Genomic DNA, 19,509 nt, shown 5'->3' with positions numbered 1-19,509 from the left:
CAGGTAAATGGGTATTTGTGCAGTAAGCAAAGTTGTATTTGCTTATACATACTTGTATAGCCCTTGCCTTTTTGCCATTAACCCAAGGACTTTGATTAAAGATTTTTCCATCACCTTGTTACACACAGACCCCACCACCGTCTTTTTTGGCATTTACAATTGTTTATGATCTGTGGGGGTCCCGTCACCCTGTGGACACATAGAGTAAATCCCGGCTCTGTCCCTTTCTCTGCAGGTACCAAAGGCTTAGAATGTTCTCCTTCCACCCCTACCATGAACTCCTACTTTTATAAGTTCATGATCAACCTTCTCAAGAGGTTCAGCAGCGAACGCAAGCTCCTGGAGGTCCGAGGTGCTTTCATCATCAGGTTAGGCTCTGTGTGCCTTCTCTTCCTCACACAGCCACGGTTTTTTATGTCACACCATTGCGAGAGGGCGGAGCAAGCATTTTCTCTTTCACTTCTCTTCCCTCCTTTTCCTTTGCGTTTGTTCTTGAAGAAACAAGCCTCCCTCACACCGGGTGGCTGGTGCTGCCAACATGAGACAGGTCAGTGTCGCCGTTTCTCGCCCAAATGAGGTTTTCACTTATTGAGACGCTTTTCCCCTGAGGTTAAATGTCCTCTCATTAAACGCCCTTGTTTGGAGTCTTTGGGGGAGAAAGTAGGTGAGCCAGATGGAACATGAAACGGGGCTGTACTCAGGTGCCCAGCTGCCAGCATGGGGTGTGGCCAGGCAAAACTGGGTTCTTGAGTCGTGCAAGCCTTGTCCTGGACAGTCCTTTCTAGGCCTCTAGAACTCCCAGCAGCAGCAGCATGACTGAGTCTGGCCCTTGGCCTCCCCGTCGGCTCCAAGGAGCCAGGTCACCAGAAGAGCGACTGTCAGGGCACCAAAATCTAGGTGGGGCATGAATTTCTCCAGGCTTCCCAACAAAGCCAGGCGGAGTGGTTTTCTGGAGTAGTCTGAGTGGCCTCAGATGCTCTACGGCTGTAGTTCTCAGCCCTGGCTGGCTGCCTGTTAAGTCACCAAAGGGTCTCATCCTGACCCATGAAATAAGCAGCTGGGGTGCTGGGTACTGAAGCTGTCCAGGATGCTCAGGAAACTGAACCAGTGTGGTCCATGGAGTCGGGAAGGCGCCTGAGGCCACTTGCGGGGTCCAGGGGCTGAAGGGGGATTGCCAGCAGAGGGTCCAGCCTGAACAGAGCCCTCAAATCAAAAAGCGTGGAGAGTTCATGTTGCTGTGATCCAGAGGGCAAGGGGGAGAGGGGCCCAGCCTTGCTGGACACACCAAGGGTTGGGGGCCTCACCCAGAGGCTGGGGGGTGGGGAGAAGCCAGTGAAAGGGCTTGGATTAGGGGGACTGTGTGACCAGATTGGTGTTTCAGGGGTGGGTGGAGAGAGCAAGGCGGATGTGCGGGAGACCAGATGGGAGGCTGTTGTCCAAGTGGGAGATGGTGACTGCTTGGTAGAGGGATGGGAAGAAGCAGCGGCATTCTGTAATTCGTAAGAAGTATCATTAGTGACCGATTACCTGAGTGCCTGAGGGGACAGGGTGTTGGGAATGACACCCAGGACTCTCGTGTGAGCACGGAGTGGCTGGTAGTGGCAGTCCCTGAGAAGGGAGCTCTGGAGGACGAGCAGGGAGGAAGGAGGGTCCCGTGTTTGAGTTTAAATTGCTTTGGTGACATCAAAGGAGGATAAAGAAGCAGGTTGCTATACCTGACTCTCAAAAGAGGGACCTATGGCCAAGATACAAATCCAGAAGTTGATAACATGGTCATTCATTCCTTCACTCACAAGATATTTACTGAATACTGCCTCTGCAGAGTACCACCCTAGATGGTTCCGTCCTTGTGGGGCTTTCCTTCTTAGGGAATAAGAACGGTCAGTGGTAAGAGGGGCAGAGGCAGAAGGGAAAGGGCCCGAGGCCACTGAGCCCTAGGGAGCTCCAGCGTGTAATGGTTGGGGAGAGAAGGAGAAGCCAGGAGAGGAGGCTGAGAAGAAGGACCTGAGAGGTGGGAAGAAGTGAAAGGGGGTGGCAGGAGGCACTGAGGGGAGATGAGGCCCTGCAGGGGTCTGCCAGGAGCCTGCCCAGCCACCAGGAAAGCTGAGGGAGGGAAATGCGGGGAGCAGGCCCCTGGCCACTTCATCCCACACTGCCTGCCAGGGCCCTAGCTCGAGGGCTGAGGGTGGATTTGAGGGCACGAGGCAAAAGACTGAGCTGCAAGAGGGGGCAGGCCTGCCTGGCCAGAAGGACCAACAGCAGGACCATAAAGTTTCTGCCCATCGGGAGGAAGGGGCTTCCGATGGTCCAGACCACCAAAAGGTATCCCCGTGGTGGTGGAAGTCTGTCACTGCCCTCGTGCTTTTCTGAGGTCGTATAGAGCAGGGTTTTTCAAGCTCAGCGCCGTTGGCATTGGGGGCTGTCCTGCTGTGGGATCTGGGGCAGCACCCCCCGCCCCTACCCACTCATGTCCGCAGCACCCCCGCCCTCCCAGCTGGGACAATCAGAAATGTTTCCAGACATTGCCAGGTGCCCCCTGGGTAACAAAATCATCCTGGGTGAGAACCACAGTTACAGAGGGACAGATTGGATTCTTATCCTGATTGGCCAGAAGAAGATTTGCATAGCTTTTCTTCGCATCGAGTTGGACAGTCAGTGGGATTGAAGTGGAGATTAGAAGTGGTACAGGAGACCCCCCACCAGGAAAGCGATGGTCTAGCCCCACAGGAGTGACAGTTTACTTTATATGGTTTTCCAAATTACAGACGTGTCAGTTCTCTTGATGAGCCCTCCTTGCCTGGAAGCCTTTCAAGAACCAGCAGAGAGAGAGGCCTTTGAAGAAGGCAATTGTAACTAGCCTCCCCCTGGAGAACTGGACTGTAATGGGTTTTTCCATCCTCTACCAGCCTCACACACTCCATCAGGGGCTCAGAGAGAAGGAGCTCAGAGCAGTAAGCAGCATCCCCAGACGGCACCAGGCAGAAGTGTGGACACCGTGGGCACACGTGCGTGTTCTCCCCACCCGCTCGGGAGCCCTAGGCTCTGAGAAGCTGGAGACCTGGTGGCTAACACCATGTTCCACGTACAGCCGCTAGGGTAGTGAGGCCTCACTTGCTTTGTCTAGTGTCTCCCTAGCAGCCTGGGCTGATGGGAATCCTCATTTTGTAGAAGGGAACTGAGGAAGCCACATGCCTGCCAGCCTTGGTGGGAGCCACGCTGCAGACCTTTGTTCTCCGCTAATTCTGCACCCGCCACTTTATCCCTTCTGTGAGAGAGTGCAGGGCCAGGTACCTTGAGGGGCCCTGTACAGCCTGTGGGCTGGGACCACCTAGAGCCCAGCTCCTTAGAGGGTCCTCTGGGCCTGTGGGCTCTCCTTCCTCATCCTCCTGAGAGCTTAGTATGTCCAGCCTGGCTGTCTGTTCCGGGGCTCACATCCCTCGTGGACCCCACCAGGGCTTCACTGGGCACCGAGCCTGGCCCCAGGCCGTGCCTCACTGCTACACCACACAGCCTGAGGTCTTCTAGCCCTTGGCACTAGCACGGGAACCCAGTGGGCTGGGATGGAGGGATCCTTATGGCTGGGCCCCTCACACTTATCCCTCCCAGTCCTTTGCTTCGTTTGTCCAGCCTGCTGTCCCCCCAGAAGCAGCACCAGCACCTGCTTCCTCTGGGTAGTGCCAGCTCTCTGGACCTGCTGCCTGCTAAGCCTGCCGGCCAGGCCACCACTGACCAGCCCGGGCCACAGTCCCAGCCCCCCAGCCTAGGTTCTCAGGGTGCACACGGCACGCATCAGACATGGAAGAGGCCTTGAAGACATGTGCTGTCCTCCTCCTTCCTGTGATCAGACAGGGAGTGAGAGCCTTCAGCGAAGGTTGCTGGGGACCAGCTGTCGGGAGCGTCAGCCTGCCTGTCTACTTCTCGTTTCATTTCCTTATTTTTTGCTGACGGCTTTAAAGAGGAGCATAATGATGGTCCATGCAGACTGCTGAGATGAAGCCACAGGCCTGATAAGAAACACACAATGATTTAACCCTTTCCTTCAGGTGTTAGGCAAAGAGAGAGAGGAAGAGTCTCTTCTGACGGACAAGTTGAAAGCCATTGTTTGTGCAGTAGCACATTTAGCTCAGGGAGCAGGAGTGCTTGCTGTCCGTAGGACAGAAGCACCCAGAGCTGTTGAAGACAGACATCTGGTGGGCATCTTGTTGTTGAGGAAGATGCGTGATTTCCCTCGGGACCCTGGAGTGTTTCCTCTCCCCATCCCCCCCCCCCCCGGTTTTGCCAGGCTGTATCTGCCTGTGGGGGTGGGGGTGGGCCCCTGAACTCCCGCCGGGCCCCTGAGCAAGTTGGACATCCTCTGTGTCCATGTGGCCTCGTTATCTGGTGGACATAACATTTTAGACACGTGTTGAACTTGGGGGAGCCAGTGGCTCCAAAGCCTCATCTCAGCTAGACTCGCTGAGACCTGCTCTGGGCCCAGGCCCTTCTCGTAGCTGCAGGAGTTGAAGGGAGGGAAGAGGGCACGTGGGGTGAGGGTGCCAGAGGGTTCTGGGCATCCCCCAGCCCTGCCCACACCTGTCCCCCATCCCTGGACTTCACAGAAATGGGGCAGATGGGCCTCCCACAGGTCCTCGGGAGTCAGGTAGAGACTGGAACTTCTGGAGTCAAAGAGACTTGGGTTCGAATCCCAGTTCCTCCAGTCTGGGGCTGTGTGACCTATTTCTACAGTGCCTGCCTTGCCGTTTTGCGGAGAGGGTGACACAAGACCATGCGTGCTACGCCTCTCAGCACAACCTGATAAACGGGGGCTCTTGTTCCTCCTCATGTCACAGCCTCCACCTCCCATGGTGGTCTGGGAGAACGGGAAATCAGACCCCAGAGAGGGTGAAATAATGGAACCTTCTGTGCCGAGAGCTGGCCCTGGCACGCCAGGCCTAGGGCCCCGGCACCACTAGCACCCACCAGCAGCCCAGCCCCGGTCCCATTAAAACAACTCTGCCCCAAGTAGGTGTTCGTGTACATTTCCCTCCTCCAGCCCCTTCCCACCCCCCCAAGCCGCCGCAGCAGAACAAGCGCAGGGCTTGTTTTCCCATGAACCGCGCCACTTATACTCAGTAGAAAAGGAGAGGAGGGAGAAAACGCAGCCCCTTTGATACACTGTGATATGAACTGCAGCAGAATCCAACAGCTGTGATCTTTACAAGGCCTGCTTCTGTGCTGGGAAGTGAGCGAGTCTCAGGACGCTCCACTCTGCCGGCCAAGATGGCCCTCTGGCCAGCCGTCCTTTGGCTTAACCAACTGTGCTTCCCCCCTCCTCTTCCTCCCTGCCGCCTCGCAGAGAGGACCTGCCAGAGAATGCTTGCTTTTTAACAAGTGCCTGCTGGGAACTCAAAGGCTCCAACCCCAACCAGCCCAGCTGATGGTGGATGAGGTCCTGAGCACCCTTCCTGGGGAGACGGGTGCCCCTAAGATGAGACATTTGAAGGGGATGGACCAGGGGCCCAAGTGGGAGGCAGGAAGCGGTCATGAGTCTTCTAACATGAGACCCTAACCCAGAGAAGCCCTGAGATAAGGCTTCTAGTTCATTCTGGCCTTCCTCTCACCTCTCCAGTTCAGCAAGCACAGTCCCCAAGATGTACCCCAGCTAATCCTGCCCTTGCCCTACCCTCCCTCCTCCAGGTTCGCATAAGAGCCCTGTGTTTGTGGGCAGGGGCAGGGGGAACATTGGCCGCTGAGGTGGGTGGTGGGAACCCAGGGCCTAGGAAGCCACTGGAGACTGGACTTGTTTTTAATTGCATCAGGGAAGGGCCTCAAGAGAAGAAGCTTTGTTTCATGCTGTAATTGGGAAATTCCACTTTGCTGTCCTCGTGTGGTCCACCAGTGAGACGGGCCCTGGGCTGGAGCCACATCACCAATGTGGCTGGGGCAGCCCACACGGGCTCACCCTCCCCACCCAGCTCACCTTCTCACTCTCTGTGTCCTCCCAAGCCTTCCCAGCCTCTGGAGCTCTTTGGCATCGGGCAACCCCCTTAACCATCTTCCTACGCGCCACTTGACGTGCCAGGGGGCATTGGCCAGGCCCTCCAGAGCCCATTGTGCCGATGCTAATGAAAGAAGAATCTGGGTAAAGTGGCAAGCCCCAGATCCCTGGTTCACATGGCATGTTAGGAAAGCACACTTTGCCTCTGGCCCCTAGCCCATGGGAGAGCGCTTCTGTGAGGCCCGCTAGCTTTCTTCCACTCTCCCCTTTAATGGAATGCACTCCTTTGCTCCAAATAAAAAGAAATCACCTTGACAAACCTGTGCCAACCTAAGTCTGTCTGCTGGAAGGGACCCTGATGCACCTACCCAGAATGCGGGTGGAATCTGATCTTTTATTAGTTTGAAGCCATATTGATTAGGTCCCCAGCCGAGAGGAAGGAGGCAGGACGTTGAACAGGGCTGGAAGAATTCTTCCAAGGAATTTCTTCCCTCTCAGAGCTTCTTTTCTTGCTGACCTTAAGTAAGTCTGCCCAGCTCCTGTGTAAATCTTCCAGAGGTTTCCACAGTCATTCTTCCCTAGAGACCAGGGGGCTGGGGCGCTTTTGTTGAGACAGAGGATAGCGAAGGGAGTGTGTGGCAGAAGCTGTATTGCACAACCAGCTCTTGGCTTTGATCTAACTGCAGACAGCTGAGAGAACGTGACTGGCAGGGAAGCACAATCTGACATGCCAGAGTTGGAGAGGAAAAAAGTCTGCCCTCAGAGGCAAAATCCAAAGATGTCTTTGGAAAGGGCAAAATTCAGGCAGTCCAGAGAGCCCAACCTGGTCTATTTCCACTGTCTCCTAACCCGTGGAAAGTGCTGCATCCCAGCACCTCACAGAACCATGTGTGACCCGGGGCTGCCCTGGAGGGCTGGGGACCTGGAGGCCGGCCAGTGGCTTTGCTCTGCCTCCTCCAGGCAGTCTCCACACTGTTCCTGTCAGGCCCACTGTCACACACACTGGTACTCCCTGTAAGAAGTATGTATTTTCTTCTGGAAAATGGAAACCACATGTGGTGGGCCTCGTTAGGCCAGGCTGGGATTAATTAGGTCCTACTGGGAGTGGTGGGGGAGGAGAGGAAGTGCTGGCCAGAGGGAGCCCTGCTCAGTGTGAGCTGAGGCCTAGGGAGCTTCACAGGAAGTGTCTCCATGTTTCAAGGGTCCACTTGCTTTAGCAGAGCTTGTGGGAAGTTAGAGGTGCACTTGGCAGGGGGAGGCCATGTGACCCGAGCAGCCCTCCTCCCACGGAGCCAGCCATTCACCTTGCATCTGGAAGCACCCGTAAAGGGGTTGAGGACTCAGGAACAGACTAGTGGGAAAGCTCGTTCTGTGCCCATCACGCGGCAATACCTTGGACTCCTCATTGTGTGGGTGCTGGCACTTGCTGGGCTCTTCCCAGCCTCAGATTAAAAGCACTTTCTTGGGGCACCTGGGTGGCTCAGTCAGTTGAGCATTCAACTCTTTTGTTTGTTTGTTTGTTTGTATTTCTTTTTGAGAAAGAAAGAATGAGCGCAGGGCAGGGGCAGAGAGAGGGAGACACAGAATCTGAAGCAGGCTCCAGGCTCTGAGCTGTCAGCACAGAGACCGACGCAGGGCTTGAACTCAAACCATGAGATCATGATCTGAGTTGAAGTCAGACACTTAACTGACTGAGCCACCCAGGCACCCAAGCACGCGACTCTTGATTTCAGCTCAGGTCATGATCCCAGGATTGTGGGATCAAGCGCCATGTCGGGCTCTGCGTTGAGCATCAAACTTGCTTAAGATTTTCTCTCTCACTCTCCCTCCCCCTCAAATAAAAATTTTAATTAAAATTAAAAACCACCTTCTTGCAGTCTACACACCTGAGAAGCACCAGGTTCCCAGTCCATGGCTCAGGCAGCCAGCCGGGCTGGGGGGTGACTGTCAAGAACTGTTGTCAGTGGCTGAGAACTTGATAATGAATTTCCTTCTGAAGCTTGAGAGGTTGTTTCCGAATGGAATCAGCAGTACTCTCTGGATCTGTTTATACTTTACCTAAGGATGCCAGGAAAGTAACAAAGTTTTGACCTTGGTAAGTCAGACAGCTTAGTTAATTAGCAAGTAGCTGATGGGTACGATAATGTCACATCTTAAAATAGTGGCAGCAATTGGCCCCTAGGAGTCCTTTCCATCCTCCTGCCTCCTTCCACCAGGGCTGCATCTGAGCCAGGACAGACAAAGGGGTGTCCTTGGTTTTGAAAGCGCTTCTGAACTCTTTCTAGAGCAGCAGTTCTTGAGTGTGTCCTGTTCATTCTTTGTAGAATGCTTCTCAGGAAGCTCTTTCCTTTATCCTGGTATCATTTCAGCTCGGGTTTCCTCCGGGGTCTCTGTGTGGGTCCTCCCCTCTCTCCCCACAAGCGGTTTCCTTCAGCAGGTAGCCATGAAGAACACACACACACACCCTGTCCCTCCGTTCATTAAAATACACGGAAGGTTTCTCTCGTGGGCAGTTTGTGAAAGGCCACCCAGACTAGCTGCACTTCCACATGGAAGGAGAGTTCCTGTCTCTTAGCACGTTCAGTGGTTCCACCTCGGGAGACCCTGGCCTGGAGAAACTTGGCGCTAAATTCAGCCTCAGAAGGTGAGCACAAGCCCATGTGAAGTACATACAGTCCACAGGGACGTATGCTTTGTAACCCAGGCTGTCATAGCCACTAAAGAGGTTCTTAGGATCTGAAGTGGATAATGGCACTTCCTTTAAAAGTTTGCAGCTTCGGGGCGCCTGGGTGGCTCAGTCTGTTGAGCATCCGACTTGAGCTTGATTTCAGCTCAGCTCACGATCCCAGGGTCATGGGATTGAGCCCTACATCGGGCTCCACGTTGAACATGGAGCTTGCTTGAGATCTCTCCCTCTCTCCCACTGCCCCTCTCCCCACTTGCATGTGCTCGCCCTCTCGCTCTCTCTCTCTCAAATAAAAAATTTTTTTAAAAGTTTGCAGCTTCAACTCCCAGGAACACCCTCACCCCAAGTCCTGGGACATGCACCGTGGGGCTGCTGTATAGCCGTTCAGAGACCCCAGAGCTGAGTGTCTTGGCTGTCTTCCAGGTTGGGTGGTGGAGGCCATTTGGGAAAACTGCCCAGTTTCCAGTCTCGACTCTGCTTTTCCTCAGCCCTCAGTGGAATGAAGCTGTGCTCTCTCATGACGTCTCCCTTTCCCCCAGGGTTGTCAACCCACAGAAAATCCCCCACCAGGACCCCTCCTGATGTGGCCTCTGCATCCTCTGCCAGGGCTCTCATCTGGCTAGCTGGCATCTCCCATGTAGAAGTGAAACGCCAAGTAAATCTGCATGTCCTTTCCTGTCTTCCTTCTGGGCCCCAGCCCTCCAGACTCCTGCTCGTCCATTATCCTGGCCTACTTCCGGTCTATATTTAGATGACATAATCTCATTGGAACTGCCTGGCACTTGGACAGTGAGTGTCTTTCTGGGTCTAAATCTCCGTTTTGACTTGCTCAAGAGGATGTGTCTCACCCCCTCCTTCCTCCAAGATTACTTGTTCTACCTTCTGGTTCATCACAGCTGCTTGCATCGTCCCCAGGCCTCTCTCTCTCAAACTCAGCTGGGATGGATTTCAGGTGCACTCCAGAGTCTTTTCTCCAGGCCCCTGCTGAGCGTCCCGTAATGTTTTGAGCCATGCCCCTCTGTCCCCTCAGAAACGTCTTCCCGGTGTGCTCAGTTTTGCATCTTTCTCCACTTCCTTAGAAAGGGCACCACGTGCCCCAGCTCTGGTTCTCACACAGGACAGGCTTCCTGAACTTGGGGACATCTGAACCTCCTTGTTTGGCTCCCCCAAAGAGCTGCTGCCTTGGCCTGTAATGGCACTCCTGCGTCCATTTCACCCTCAGCCTTGTCATCAGTAAACTCACGCCACAGATGGGCACAGCTATCTGCAGGTCCAGTCCCTTCCTCGTGAAGGAAGAACAACCGTTCACGTGGCTTCAGAGGAGAACATGTCTCGGAAACTGCTCTGTCGCCAGGAGTTCTGTCTTCTGCTTTTTCTACTTGTTTTGCCATCTCTTTGGCAAAACCCTCTTCCTTTTTTTTTTTTTTTTTTTTTTTTTTTGTAGTTTTTATAAAGTTTATTTAGCTTTGAGAGAGAGCTTGTGCGCATGGGGTAGAGAGAGAGGGAGACAGAAAATCCCAAGCAGCACACTGCCAGCACAGAGCCCCACACAGGGCTTGACCTCAAAAACTGTGAGATCATGACCTGAACCACAATCAAGAGTGGGGTGCCCAATCGACTGAGCCACCCAGGTGCCCCCTGTGATGCCTTGTTTAATGTAAATTTTTCATTGTAGAACAACATACTGTCTCAAAGTGCACAAATTACAGGTGTACTACCACTCAGTTAATTTTTGCTGATTGTCTACACCCATGTAATGAGAACTCAGGTCAAGAAGTAGTACCTTTCTGGCACCCAGAGGTCCCTTTCGTGTCTCCTCTCGGTTACGACCCCTCTCCCTCTCCCCAGAGTAGCCGCTGTCCTGACTTCTCACACCATAGGGTCGTTTTACCTGGTTTTGAACTTGATAGAGGTGGAACCACACAACTTGTACTCTTACGAAGGGTGGCTTCTTCTGACCCACTTTGTGTTTGTGACATTCTTCTGTGTTAGATGTGCAGTAGTTCGCATTTCTGGAGAGTATGCCACGACTCATTTACCCATTCTGCTACTGATGGGCACTTGGGTTATTTTCAGTCTGGTGGTGTTACGTGAACATATGGGTACATTTCTCGTAGTTAGATACATACCTAAGAACTGCTGGTTCAGAGCCCATACACGTTTAAGCTTTAATAGATGTTTCTGAGGTGGCCGCATCAGTTACCGCTCAGCCATGTATGAGAGCCTGGGTGGCCTGCCTCCTCACCGACACTTGGTCTGGTCGGTCTTCGGTCTTCGCTGTTAGCCATTCTGGTAGGTGTGCGGTGGCCTCACCTGCGGTTTTAATCTGCATTTCCCTGAAGACTAGTGAAGAACTTCTCATCACTAACTGGTCTTTTGGGTTTCCCCTTTTGCAATGAGCCTGTTCAAGTCCTTTCCCCATTGGGTTTTTGGTGCTTTTCTTATTGATTTGTAAAAGTTCTTTATATATTCTGGAGTCAAGTCTTTCTCAGTGTATACACTACAGTTGTCTTCCCCTGCTCCGTGGCATGCCTTTTGTTCTTTGAATAGTGTTTCATGAAAAATACAAGTTTTTTAATGTCGTTCAGGGGATCAGTTTTTCTTCATAGTTGGCATCTTTTTTGTTTTGTGGTGCTTTTTTAGGGGATTAGGAGCTCATAAAAACTAACCATGAAGCTGCCTGTTTCTGCTTGATGTTTGTTAAGCATTTCCAGTGAGCTGGAATAAAAGCCACCTAAAACCCAAGGTGTCATTTCTTAGCTCCGGACAGGGTCTTGGAGCCCACCTAGTCCAGCCTGCTTGTGTTTTGTCAAAACAAAGATTCCTGACCACCCTCCCTCCTGCCACCCAGCTGGATCCCAGGGGTTTCTGGCACAGCCAGGCCAGCTGCAGCCCGGAGTCAGGAAGCACTCACCTAGCTCAGCGCCCTGAGGGGCAGGAGGCAGGAACCCAGGTCACAGGCACCAAAACGAGCAAGGGTGTGTGTGACCAGACAGAGGCGGAGGGCAGCAAGGTCCAGGAACTCGGCGTTTCCCTGTGGTGCTGTCTCTCGTCTCGGCCTTGTAGTCTTGGTCTCTTCAAGTGGTAGAGTCGTGGCCAGCACGTCCCTGCCGGTTATGCTTAGGGGAGGGAGTTCGCATGGGCTCACGCAGGGGCAGGAGCCCACCCTGCTGGGGCAGCGGTGGCAGGCACTGAGAGAGGGAAGGATTCGCTGCCCAGTGGCAACCACAGGGGCCAGCCACGTGTCTGCTCTCCTGAGCAGTTTTCTTACGTGGAAAATGAAGACGCAGATCATCGTCATCTGCTAATCCTCGGGAGGATTTAATGACGTACCAAGAAAGTGTCTAGAAGAGCGTCTAGGCCCCCAGTAGCTGTGCGGTAAGTGCCAGCAGCACCTGTGACGGTGACTGTGAGCAGTAGCATCTGCCCTCTCTCGGCGCGGTCAAGACACAAAACCCAAGACGTGAGTGGGGCGGTGGTCGCAGAGCCAGGCCTCGCACCCGTTCGCCCCCTTTCCAGCCCCTGGCTCCCTCTGATCCAGCATACTGCCACTCCGTCCGTGTTCTGAGGTTGACCGTCACTTTCTCCTGTTTTCCAAGGAAGAGTAAGAGAGACAGCCGTTGAACAAACAAACACTGCACCCCAGACGTCCTCTCTTCCTCTGTCCCTGACCTGGACCGTGCCCCGTTCAGAGCTGCCCGGTCAGGACTTGACCTCGTGTGACAGAAAACCAGCTCTCGCTCTATATTGAAAAACAGGAAGGTAGCAGTGTGCATTCAGGGACAAGGATTGGTTCATGTGTGACAAGAGCCCTCCCCGTCCTCAAGACTCATACCTTCTCACCTCCGTAGCTGGCTCTTCTTCCTCCTCTTTCAACCCATCCTGGGCAGGCCATCCAGCCTGTGGCAAGATGGCCACCAGCAGCTCTCGACTTACTCCTGTCCCTCGGTGCCCCAGCCTTTAGCCACAGACCTAGGCTTGAGTCTCAAGGACCTGTCACTGTGGACAGAGAAGGCCTGTGCCCTGATTGTCCAGGACAGGATCGTGTGCCCACCCTCGGACTCAGGAGGAAGAGCAGTTGTTCATGGGAACCAGACCCCCAGACTGTGGATGAGGGAGGTGGACTCAACCGGTGTCCACCCTGTGGTCTAGGTCTAAATGTTGCCTGAAGGAGGATATGAAGCAGGGCCCGCCGTGAGGGGTGGCGCTGTGTAGTGACCAGCGACCCTCCCAGAGTCCACCACGGGGGCAGGTGGAGAATGGAATTCAGCCTCCAGCTGATCCCTCCTCTGTGGCTTCCTTCCTTTTGCAACACTGCACCTAGAGGCTGTGTGCTGTGTTGCTGGGTGTGGACTTGGTGGTTAGACACAGGGTCGCTTAGAGCGTCTCCCAGAATGATAGCTCCGGGCTGTGATTGAAGAGAGACGAGGAGAGTCTCGGTCTGGATTTTAGACTCAATTCGGAGTGGCCAGAAGAGACCTTCAGGGTCAGCTGAATTCTTTCACACATGAGGAAGCTGAGGCTCTGATTTTTCCAGTAACTATTTACCACGTGCTGCCTTTGTGGCACAGCCTGGGCTGGGCAGACCCAAGCCCATCCACCACAGTCTGCAGACAGGGACTCAGGTGGAACAGAAGCATCGCAGGGGGGAAAGCGGGCTAGCCAGGTGGGGGCAGGCGTCAAAGATTCACTCTCCACCAGGTCCTTTCTGTGACTGTTCCTGGAGCACCTGCCGTGTGCCGGGCTCCATGCCAGCCCTGTGCACACGCGAGACTGAGAGCCCGTTCCTCCCTTCGCCAAGGGGGCAGTCTAGTGACACGGGCAGACAGGTGACGAGTGACCAAGAAATGCGTGCCCTGGTGTTGAGATTCAAGCTCTGGAAGAAACAGCGAGGTTGTGGGGGCTGGTCCTCAGGTTCAGGCTTGTGTTGAGGGGGGTACCCCACAGCTTCTGCGGAGCCAGGAAGCTGTGACCTGGATCCGATATTTTCTCGGAGCATAAAAGTGCCCTAGTTTTCCCTCTCCTCAGGCTCCGCTGAAGCTACGCCAAGAACTGGCTTTTAAAGGCTGCCTGAAATGTGGTTTGCAGCCAAAAATCTATAGAGCCGGTGCATTTGTGACCTTGTTGAAAATGCTTACCGAGGAAAATCAGGAGGGTAGGATTTGGGAATTTTTTTTTTCCTTTTTAAAATTAAAAAAAAAGAAAATCCATTTGGCCCTCCTCATCCTATCCCTTTCTCTCTTGGCACATGTTCTCCCCAGAATGCCCGAGTCCTCCAGCCGCACAGGGCTCATCCTTTCCATTTGTCCATACCTCCCCCACCTCCAATCCCTCTCCATCCCCCCACCCCCCATGCTTCAGGAATGAAAAATATCAAGTGGGTTAAAATAAGGAGCCTGGGTATAGCCCTGGAAATTAGGCCACAGCTGTCAGGCCAGGCAAGAGTCCTCTCTCTGAGAATGGAACTGCCTGGAGCAAGCGCCCGGCCCCTCCCCTGTGAGGTTGGATAAGAGTCTCTTCCCCAGCTGAGGCCCCCCCCCTCCCCAGGGGGTGGCCAGGAAATGCCATTTGTCATTGAGCGGACCAGTCTTAGTGCCCACTGGCGGGGACACCACAGTGGGCAGAACTAGTCCCTGTCCTCCCAGGGATAGTCACAAACACAAGCAGCGACGGTGGTCTGTGGGAACAGCTGGGGTGGGGGTGGTGCCCAGCCCCAATGGAGGAGTCTGGGAAAGCTTCTGGAAAGAGGTGCTGTCTAACTGAGCCGTGGAAGATAAGTGAGGACTAGCTGGGGGTGGGGGTGGGGAGGAGAAGGTGTTTCTGATGTAGCAAGCAGTCTGCTCAGAAGTGCAGTGGCCAGTGCCCTGACATCCCAGGGAGTGTGTGGCTGTGACCAGGCCCCTGGCTGCCTCACGAGCAGGCCTGGGGTACCCACTGAGCCACTGAAGGGCCTGAGCAGGTTCAGAAAATTCTCTCCACCTGCTATGAGTGTGCACAAGACCCTGAGAGGAGAAACCACTGATACGGAGCCACCCCTAGTCTTTGGGATGGCACTGAAGGTGGCTGGCCTCCAGAGCCCAGTGCCCTTCCAGTGAATGGAAGGGAAGTGGGGCCCAGGGCTCACAGGATGCAGGAGGATAGTGATGAATGTGCTATAGTGGTGACCTTATGGTCTCTCCCTGACCATTAGCCTCATAAAACACCAAAGGCTAGTTAAGGAGTGGCTCAGGAAGCTTGCTTGACAAGGGATCTGGCTGCTCCATCATTCTAGAAGACTCGGTGCTGCCAGGACCAGCAGTTTGAGCAGATAATCTGGACTAAACTTAAAACTTTGCCGGCACCCCAGACATCCCTGCCCCAACTTGTTTGACTCTTCAGGAGACACTACCTTCAGCCAGTTAATTCCAGGCGCCTGTGAATTGAGCCAACTTGCTTTGTCCGGTTATGTCTCTGGAGGAGAGTTAGCTCTTTCCTTCCTCCCACGTGAGCTGAGCCCCTCCTTTGAGCCGTTTCCTGAAGGAGACCCCCTGCCCACCTCTGTCAGTAGCCCCTGGCCCAAACAGTTGGCCGGTTCCTAGCATTACCTCACTTCCTTCCTGCCCTTGAAGCCTGAGCAGCCACCTGAGTCCAATTCTTTCTGCTTCTCCTAGCCCCCCAGTAGCATGTAATTGGTTTCTTAGATCTTCAGCTGTGCACCCCTTCTGTGAGTATTTCCCGGTCCCTTGACCCTCCGCAGGAAAACCCATGATCTTACTGCCATGGGGACCCCGAGGTGAGGGGCCGTGAAGAACTGGCTGCTCCGTTATTTCCCCGTCCCTGCTGTCCCCCCTGCTGTCCCTCTGCTCCCTCTCGTGCCAGTAGTGCCTGAGATAGCAGTGGTGCGTGCTGCCACTTTCTGCCCCCGGACCCCCACTGCAGCCCAAGGTCACACTTTCCCCAGGATGGGGCTCTGGGACTGGTGTGACTGAGCAGCTGCCCGGTGAGATCTGCCCCCGGCTTGGCTTCTGTGATGAGTGTCTGTAATTACGGTTCTCAGAAGGTCGCAGCTTCCATTGCATTTCTGCGGTGTTTGGAGAAAATGTCAAGCCTCTCCACATGTTCCGTCTTCCCAAGCCAGCACAATGGCAGGGCAGAAGGGGAGGGGGGAGGCCCAGAGGAAGGAGGGCAAGACGGACAGACCCCGGCAAGGGCCCACGGCGCAGTCCCACAGCCGTGCCACTCCCCAAGGGCCGCGAGCCCTGCCAGGGAGGACACCTCCCTGAGAGGTCACCATCTGAGTCCTCCTGCTGCGACAGCCCCCCTGCTACTCCCAGTCCACCCTCGCCCTCAGCCTTGACTTGGTTCTGCCCGACTGCTCAGAAGGGGTATCTGGAAGGGCAGCCCCAGACCTTCTGTCCTTCTTCTGGAAGAGGTGGTTGTGTGAGGCCATAGCGACGCTGTCAGCAACAGCCCAGAGGGTGGCCTTGCTGTCCACAGCTGTGGGCCCGTGTGGACTCAGGTCTCACCCTGTGCGGCTGCTCGCACCCACCACACCGGGCGCTGTGGGTGTGGGGCAGCCCTCCTGCTCTGATTGAAGGCAGGGGCTTCATCTCCATTGAGAAGACTTTCCTCTTCTCGTGATTCTCTTTCAGGAGAAGGCCTCCCCGTAGTAGGCACTCCTGCCTCAGAGCGGAGCCTGGCCGGTTCTCCTGCTCGTATTATGCTAATCACTCCTTGCAAACAGGCAGACTTTGTAGGAGGTTTGCCTGGTTTCAGATGAAACCTACGCCTTTGAAGCAAAGCGCCACAGTAGCTAAAAATACCATCTCCCCGGCTGTTGATCCTCTCATTTGTAAAATGCATGTTTCCATTGTTAAATCTGCAAATCTGCAGCAGCCCCCACCCGGGAGAGAGACTCTGCCGTCTCCGCTGGAGGCCTGGGGCGTGAACACCCTCTGAGGAGGCGCCCCTTCCTGGCACCCTTCTCCTTTGCCCCTGAGACTGTCCATGATGGAGTCCAGACGATTCCCAAACGTATGGGATTCTAATGTCTTTTTTTTAATTTTTTTTATTTTTTTGTTTTTAATGTTTATTTATTTTTGAGACAGAAACAGAGCATGAACGGGGAAGGGTCAGAGAGAGAGGGAGACACAGAATCCAAAGCAGGCTCCAGGCTCTGAGCTGTCAGCACAGGGCCCGACGCGGGGCCCGAACCCATGGGCCATGAGATCATGACCTGAGCCAAAGTCAGACGCCCAACCGACTGAGCTGCCCAGGCGCCCCTAGGATTCTAATGTCTTTATCTATCATTTAAAAAAAAAAAAAAAAAAAAATCTAAGCCATACAAGATAAAAACCAAAACGGTGCAGAAGATACAGCATAAAATGTAAAAGACCCTCCACCACGTCCTCCTCCTCCTCCAGGAGTAGACTCTGTTTTAGTTTCAAGGATTTACTTCCAAAACTTTGTCTTTGCGTTTGTAAATACACAGCTCGGCTAAGTTTGGTTTTAGTCGTGGTCATGGCTTTCCAGCAGTGGATTCGGGACTCAGGATCGCCCTGCAGCCTGCCTCGTTTTCACTCACGCAGGCATCATTCAGCAGAACGCACCTCCCTCAGGACCCTGAGCTCGCTTGCTCACTGCACTCTAAGCTCTAAGCCAAAGCAGAGTGGCTTGAGGTCACCCTCCCTTATTAAGGTCACCACGCCGCCGTGTTCAACTCCATCGTATAGTTCCCCGTGTGAGGTGGCCCGGTCTCTGCTCCATGGCAGTGGCGGGTGCCAGGGGAGGGCAGGATGGCTGTTCCCTAGCAGGCCCCTTGCCTGGCCCAGCTCTGCCGAGGGGAACCTGGTCTGTGGTCGGGCCCTGGGACTCCAGATGCCTGCAGACACTTTCCCCAGAGGGACTTCCACGGACCACTCCCACCAGGGACCCTTTCTTGCTTTTGTGCATTTAATCTGGCGCAGATTTCCTGGACTGGAAAGGAACATTGGGATGAAAAGCCCATTTCATGCATCTTAAAACTCCCTGAAAATGACTGATCACGAGAGGAATTTTTTCAGCCTCCTGGCAGGGGGTGGAGGAGCGTACGAATAAGAGACACCCCCCCACTTGATCTGGCCACAAAGAACTGAAGGAGTCTGTCCTTGCCGCCTTTATCCGGTCACTTCTGCTGTGGCCCTTCCTTCCTCCCAGCCCTTTCACTCTGATCTTTTTACCATTTTCCAAGAGACCCAGCAGTCAGGCTGCTGTGATATTTGCTCTTTGTTACCAGCAGTGGGTATTAATGTTTCACTTCCCGTTCTGTTTCTGACGTTTATCTCCGTGCCCTTTAAGTGAGTACTTGTAAAGAGCTACAGAGAGCAATCTCACTTTATAATATTTCATAAAATCCCCAAGACTAAAGATTTGAAGGCCAGAAAGGCACGTTTGGCATATGCCCAATGCAGCGGCTGGTGAGCTGAGTTTCCTCCCCTGGGGCATCCGAGGCTGGAGGGACACACCAGCGCGTGACTGCCAAGGGACTGCAGCCTGAGGCGAGGGTGGCAGCGCAGGTTTGGCCTGACAGTTGCCCTCCTTTTCCTTCCGTTGGACAGAGCACGTTGGGGCTGCGCACAGCTAGCGGGGCCCCTCAGGTGGAGACCAGCAGGGAAATAGCAGAAGGCCAGGCAGAAACTTCAGAAGGCCAGGACTGGGCTCTGGGGAGGTGAGGGTATGTCATGAGAAGGACAGCAGCCGGGGCCTTACACCCAAAGTTCCAAGGCTGAGCATCCTTTCGGGCTGCTAGTAAAATCTCCGCATTTCTCCTGGCCAGTGGCACCACCGAGCTTGTGGCAGTGGCTCTGGGGAAGCCGTTTGGGGGCCGGGGTTCTCAGTTCCGACTGTGAAGCCTGTTAAGAATACAGATCTCTACTCCCTGGGGTGGGCCTGAGCGTGGTCTTAGTATCCCATATGGTCTTCAGGTGACTCCCGATATATAGCCAGGTTGATGGGTCTCTTGGTAGGATGCTGTTCCTTGCTTGGAGGGCCTTTCCAGTTCTGACCGGTAACTATATGACCTTGTGGGTGGGCGAGGACACTGATGGGCCATGGGGTCGTGGCTTCCCCCTGAGAAGTGTGGAGCCCCAGGGCAGAGAAGTGAGGCTACCGCCAGAAAGCAAGATGGCAGCCCCTGGTTGGAGCCATTCAGCCCTTAAAGTTACCACAGGAACGTGAGCTGGAGGTGGGTCACTGTGATTACCCAGCACCCACAACCACAAGGACAGCCAGCCCATTTGGATGAGGAATTTGGGGAGGGAGGTGTTCTGGCCTCAGTGCGGTGACCACGTGAACAGCCGGCTGCTGGGCTCGAGTCGGTTGCAGGGCTTTAAGGTTAGAAGGGCAGAGTTGTAGGGAGGCCTCGATGTGTGGGCTCAGTGCCGGGCAAGGTGGAAGGGAGACCCCGCCATCTGTAAATGTTTGCGGTCATACAAGTAGCAGTGGGGAGTGATCCGTTGGCCTGGAACAGAGGACTAGTTTGGGGATAGTGGGATGAAGTAATGGAAAATGTGGATGGAGCAACTTGCTAACAGGTAATGTTTGGAACAAGGGGAGTCCCCAAGCCATTCCCAAGTATGATGGGACAGTCCTGCCCGGGCTCCTCTGGCTCCTGGCGCTTCCATTACTTGCTTGCCTTATTCCTCAGAAGGTCACACCAGTGGTTTGAAGAGGGAAATGGCGGAGATGTGGGGGACCTTTCCCTCACCTGTCCTAAGACTCTCTGTGTCTCTGCTTGTCTATTCTACCTGGTGAATGTGTCCCAAGCTATCAGGTAAAGGGATGTCTTTGCGCCGGACATTGGAGTCACAAGGAATTAGAGCTCTCCATC

The 19,509-nt window shown here is 54.2% G+C and overlaps 1 protein-coding gene across 2 annotated transcripts in view; it reads left to right on the top strand.

Moving 5' to 3' along the window:
* The window catches only part of VAC14 (VAC14 component of PIKFYVE complex), a 101,827-nt gene that overhangs the window by 61,691 nt on the left and 20,627 nt on the right, over positions 1-19,509 (top strand). For both annotated transcript variants that reach the window (XM_027076175.2, XM_027076174.2), the window contains exon 14: positions 236-368. In XM_027076175.2, coding sequence (XP_026931976.1) covers positions 236-368 — 133 coding nt within the window. The remainder of the gene's footprint in view (positions 1-235; positions 369-19,509) is intronic.

Source organism: Acinonyx jubatus, chromosome E2 (assembly GCF_027475565.1).
Source record: "Acinonyx jubatus isolate Ajub_Pintada_27869175 chromosome E2, VMU_Ajub_asm_v1.0, whole genome shotgun sequence".
Classification (NCBI taxonomy): domain Eukaryota; kingdom Metazoa; phylum Chordata; class Mammalia; order Carnivora; family Felidae; genus Acinonyx; species Acinonyx jubatus.
The sequence above is the reverse complement of the archived record's forward strand: the minus strand, read 5'-3'. Positions and strand labels throughout refer to the sequence as shown.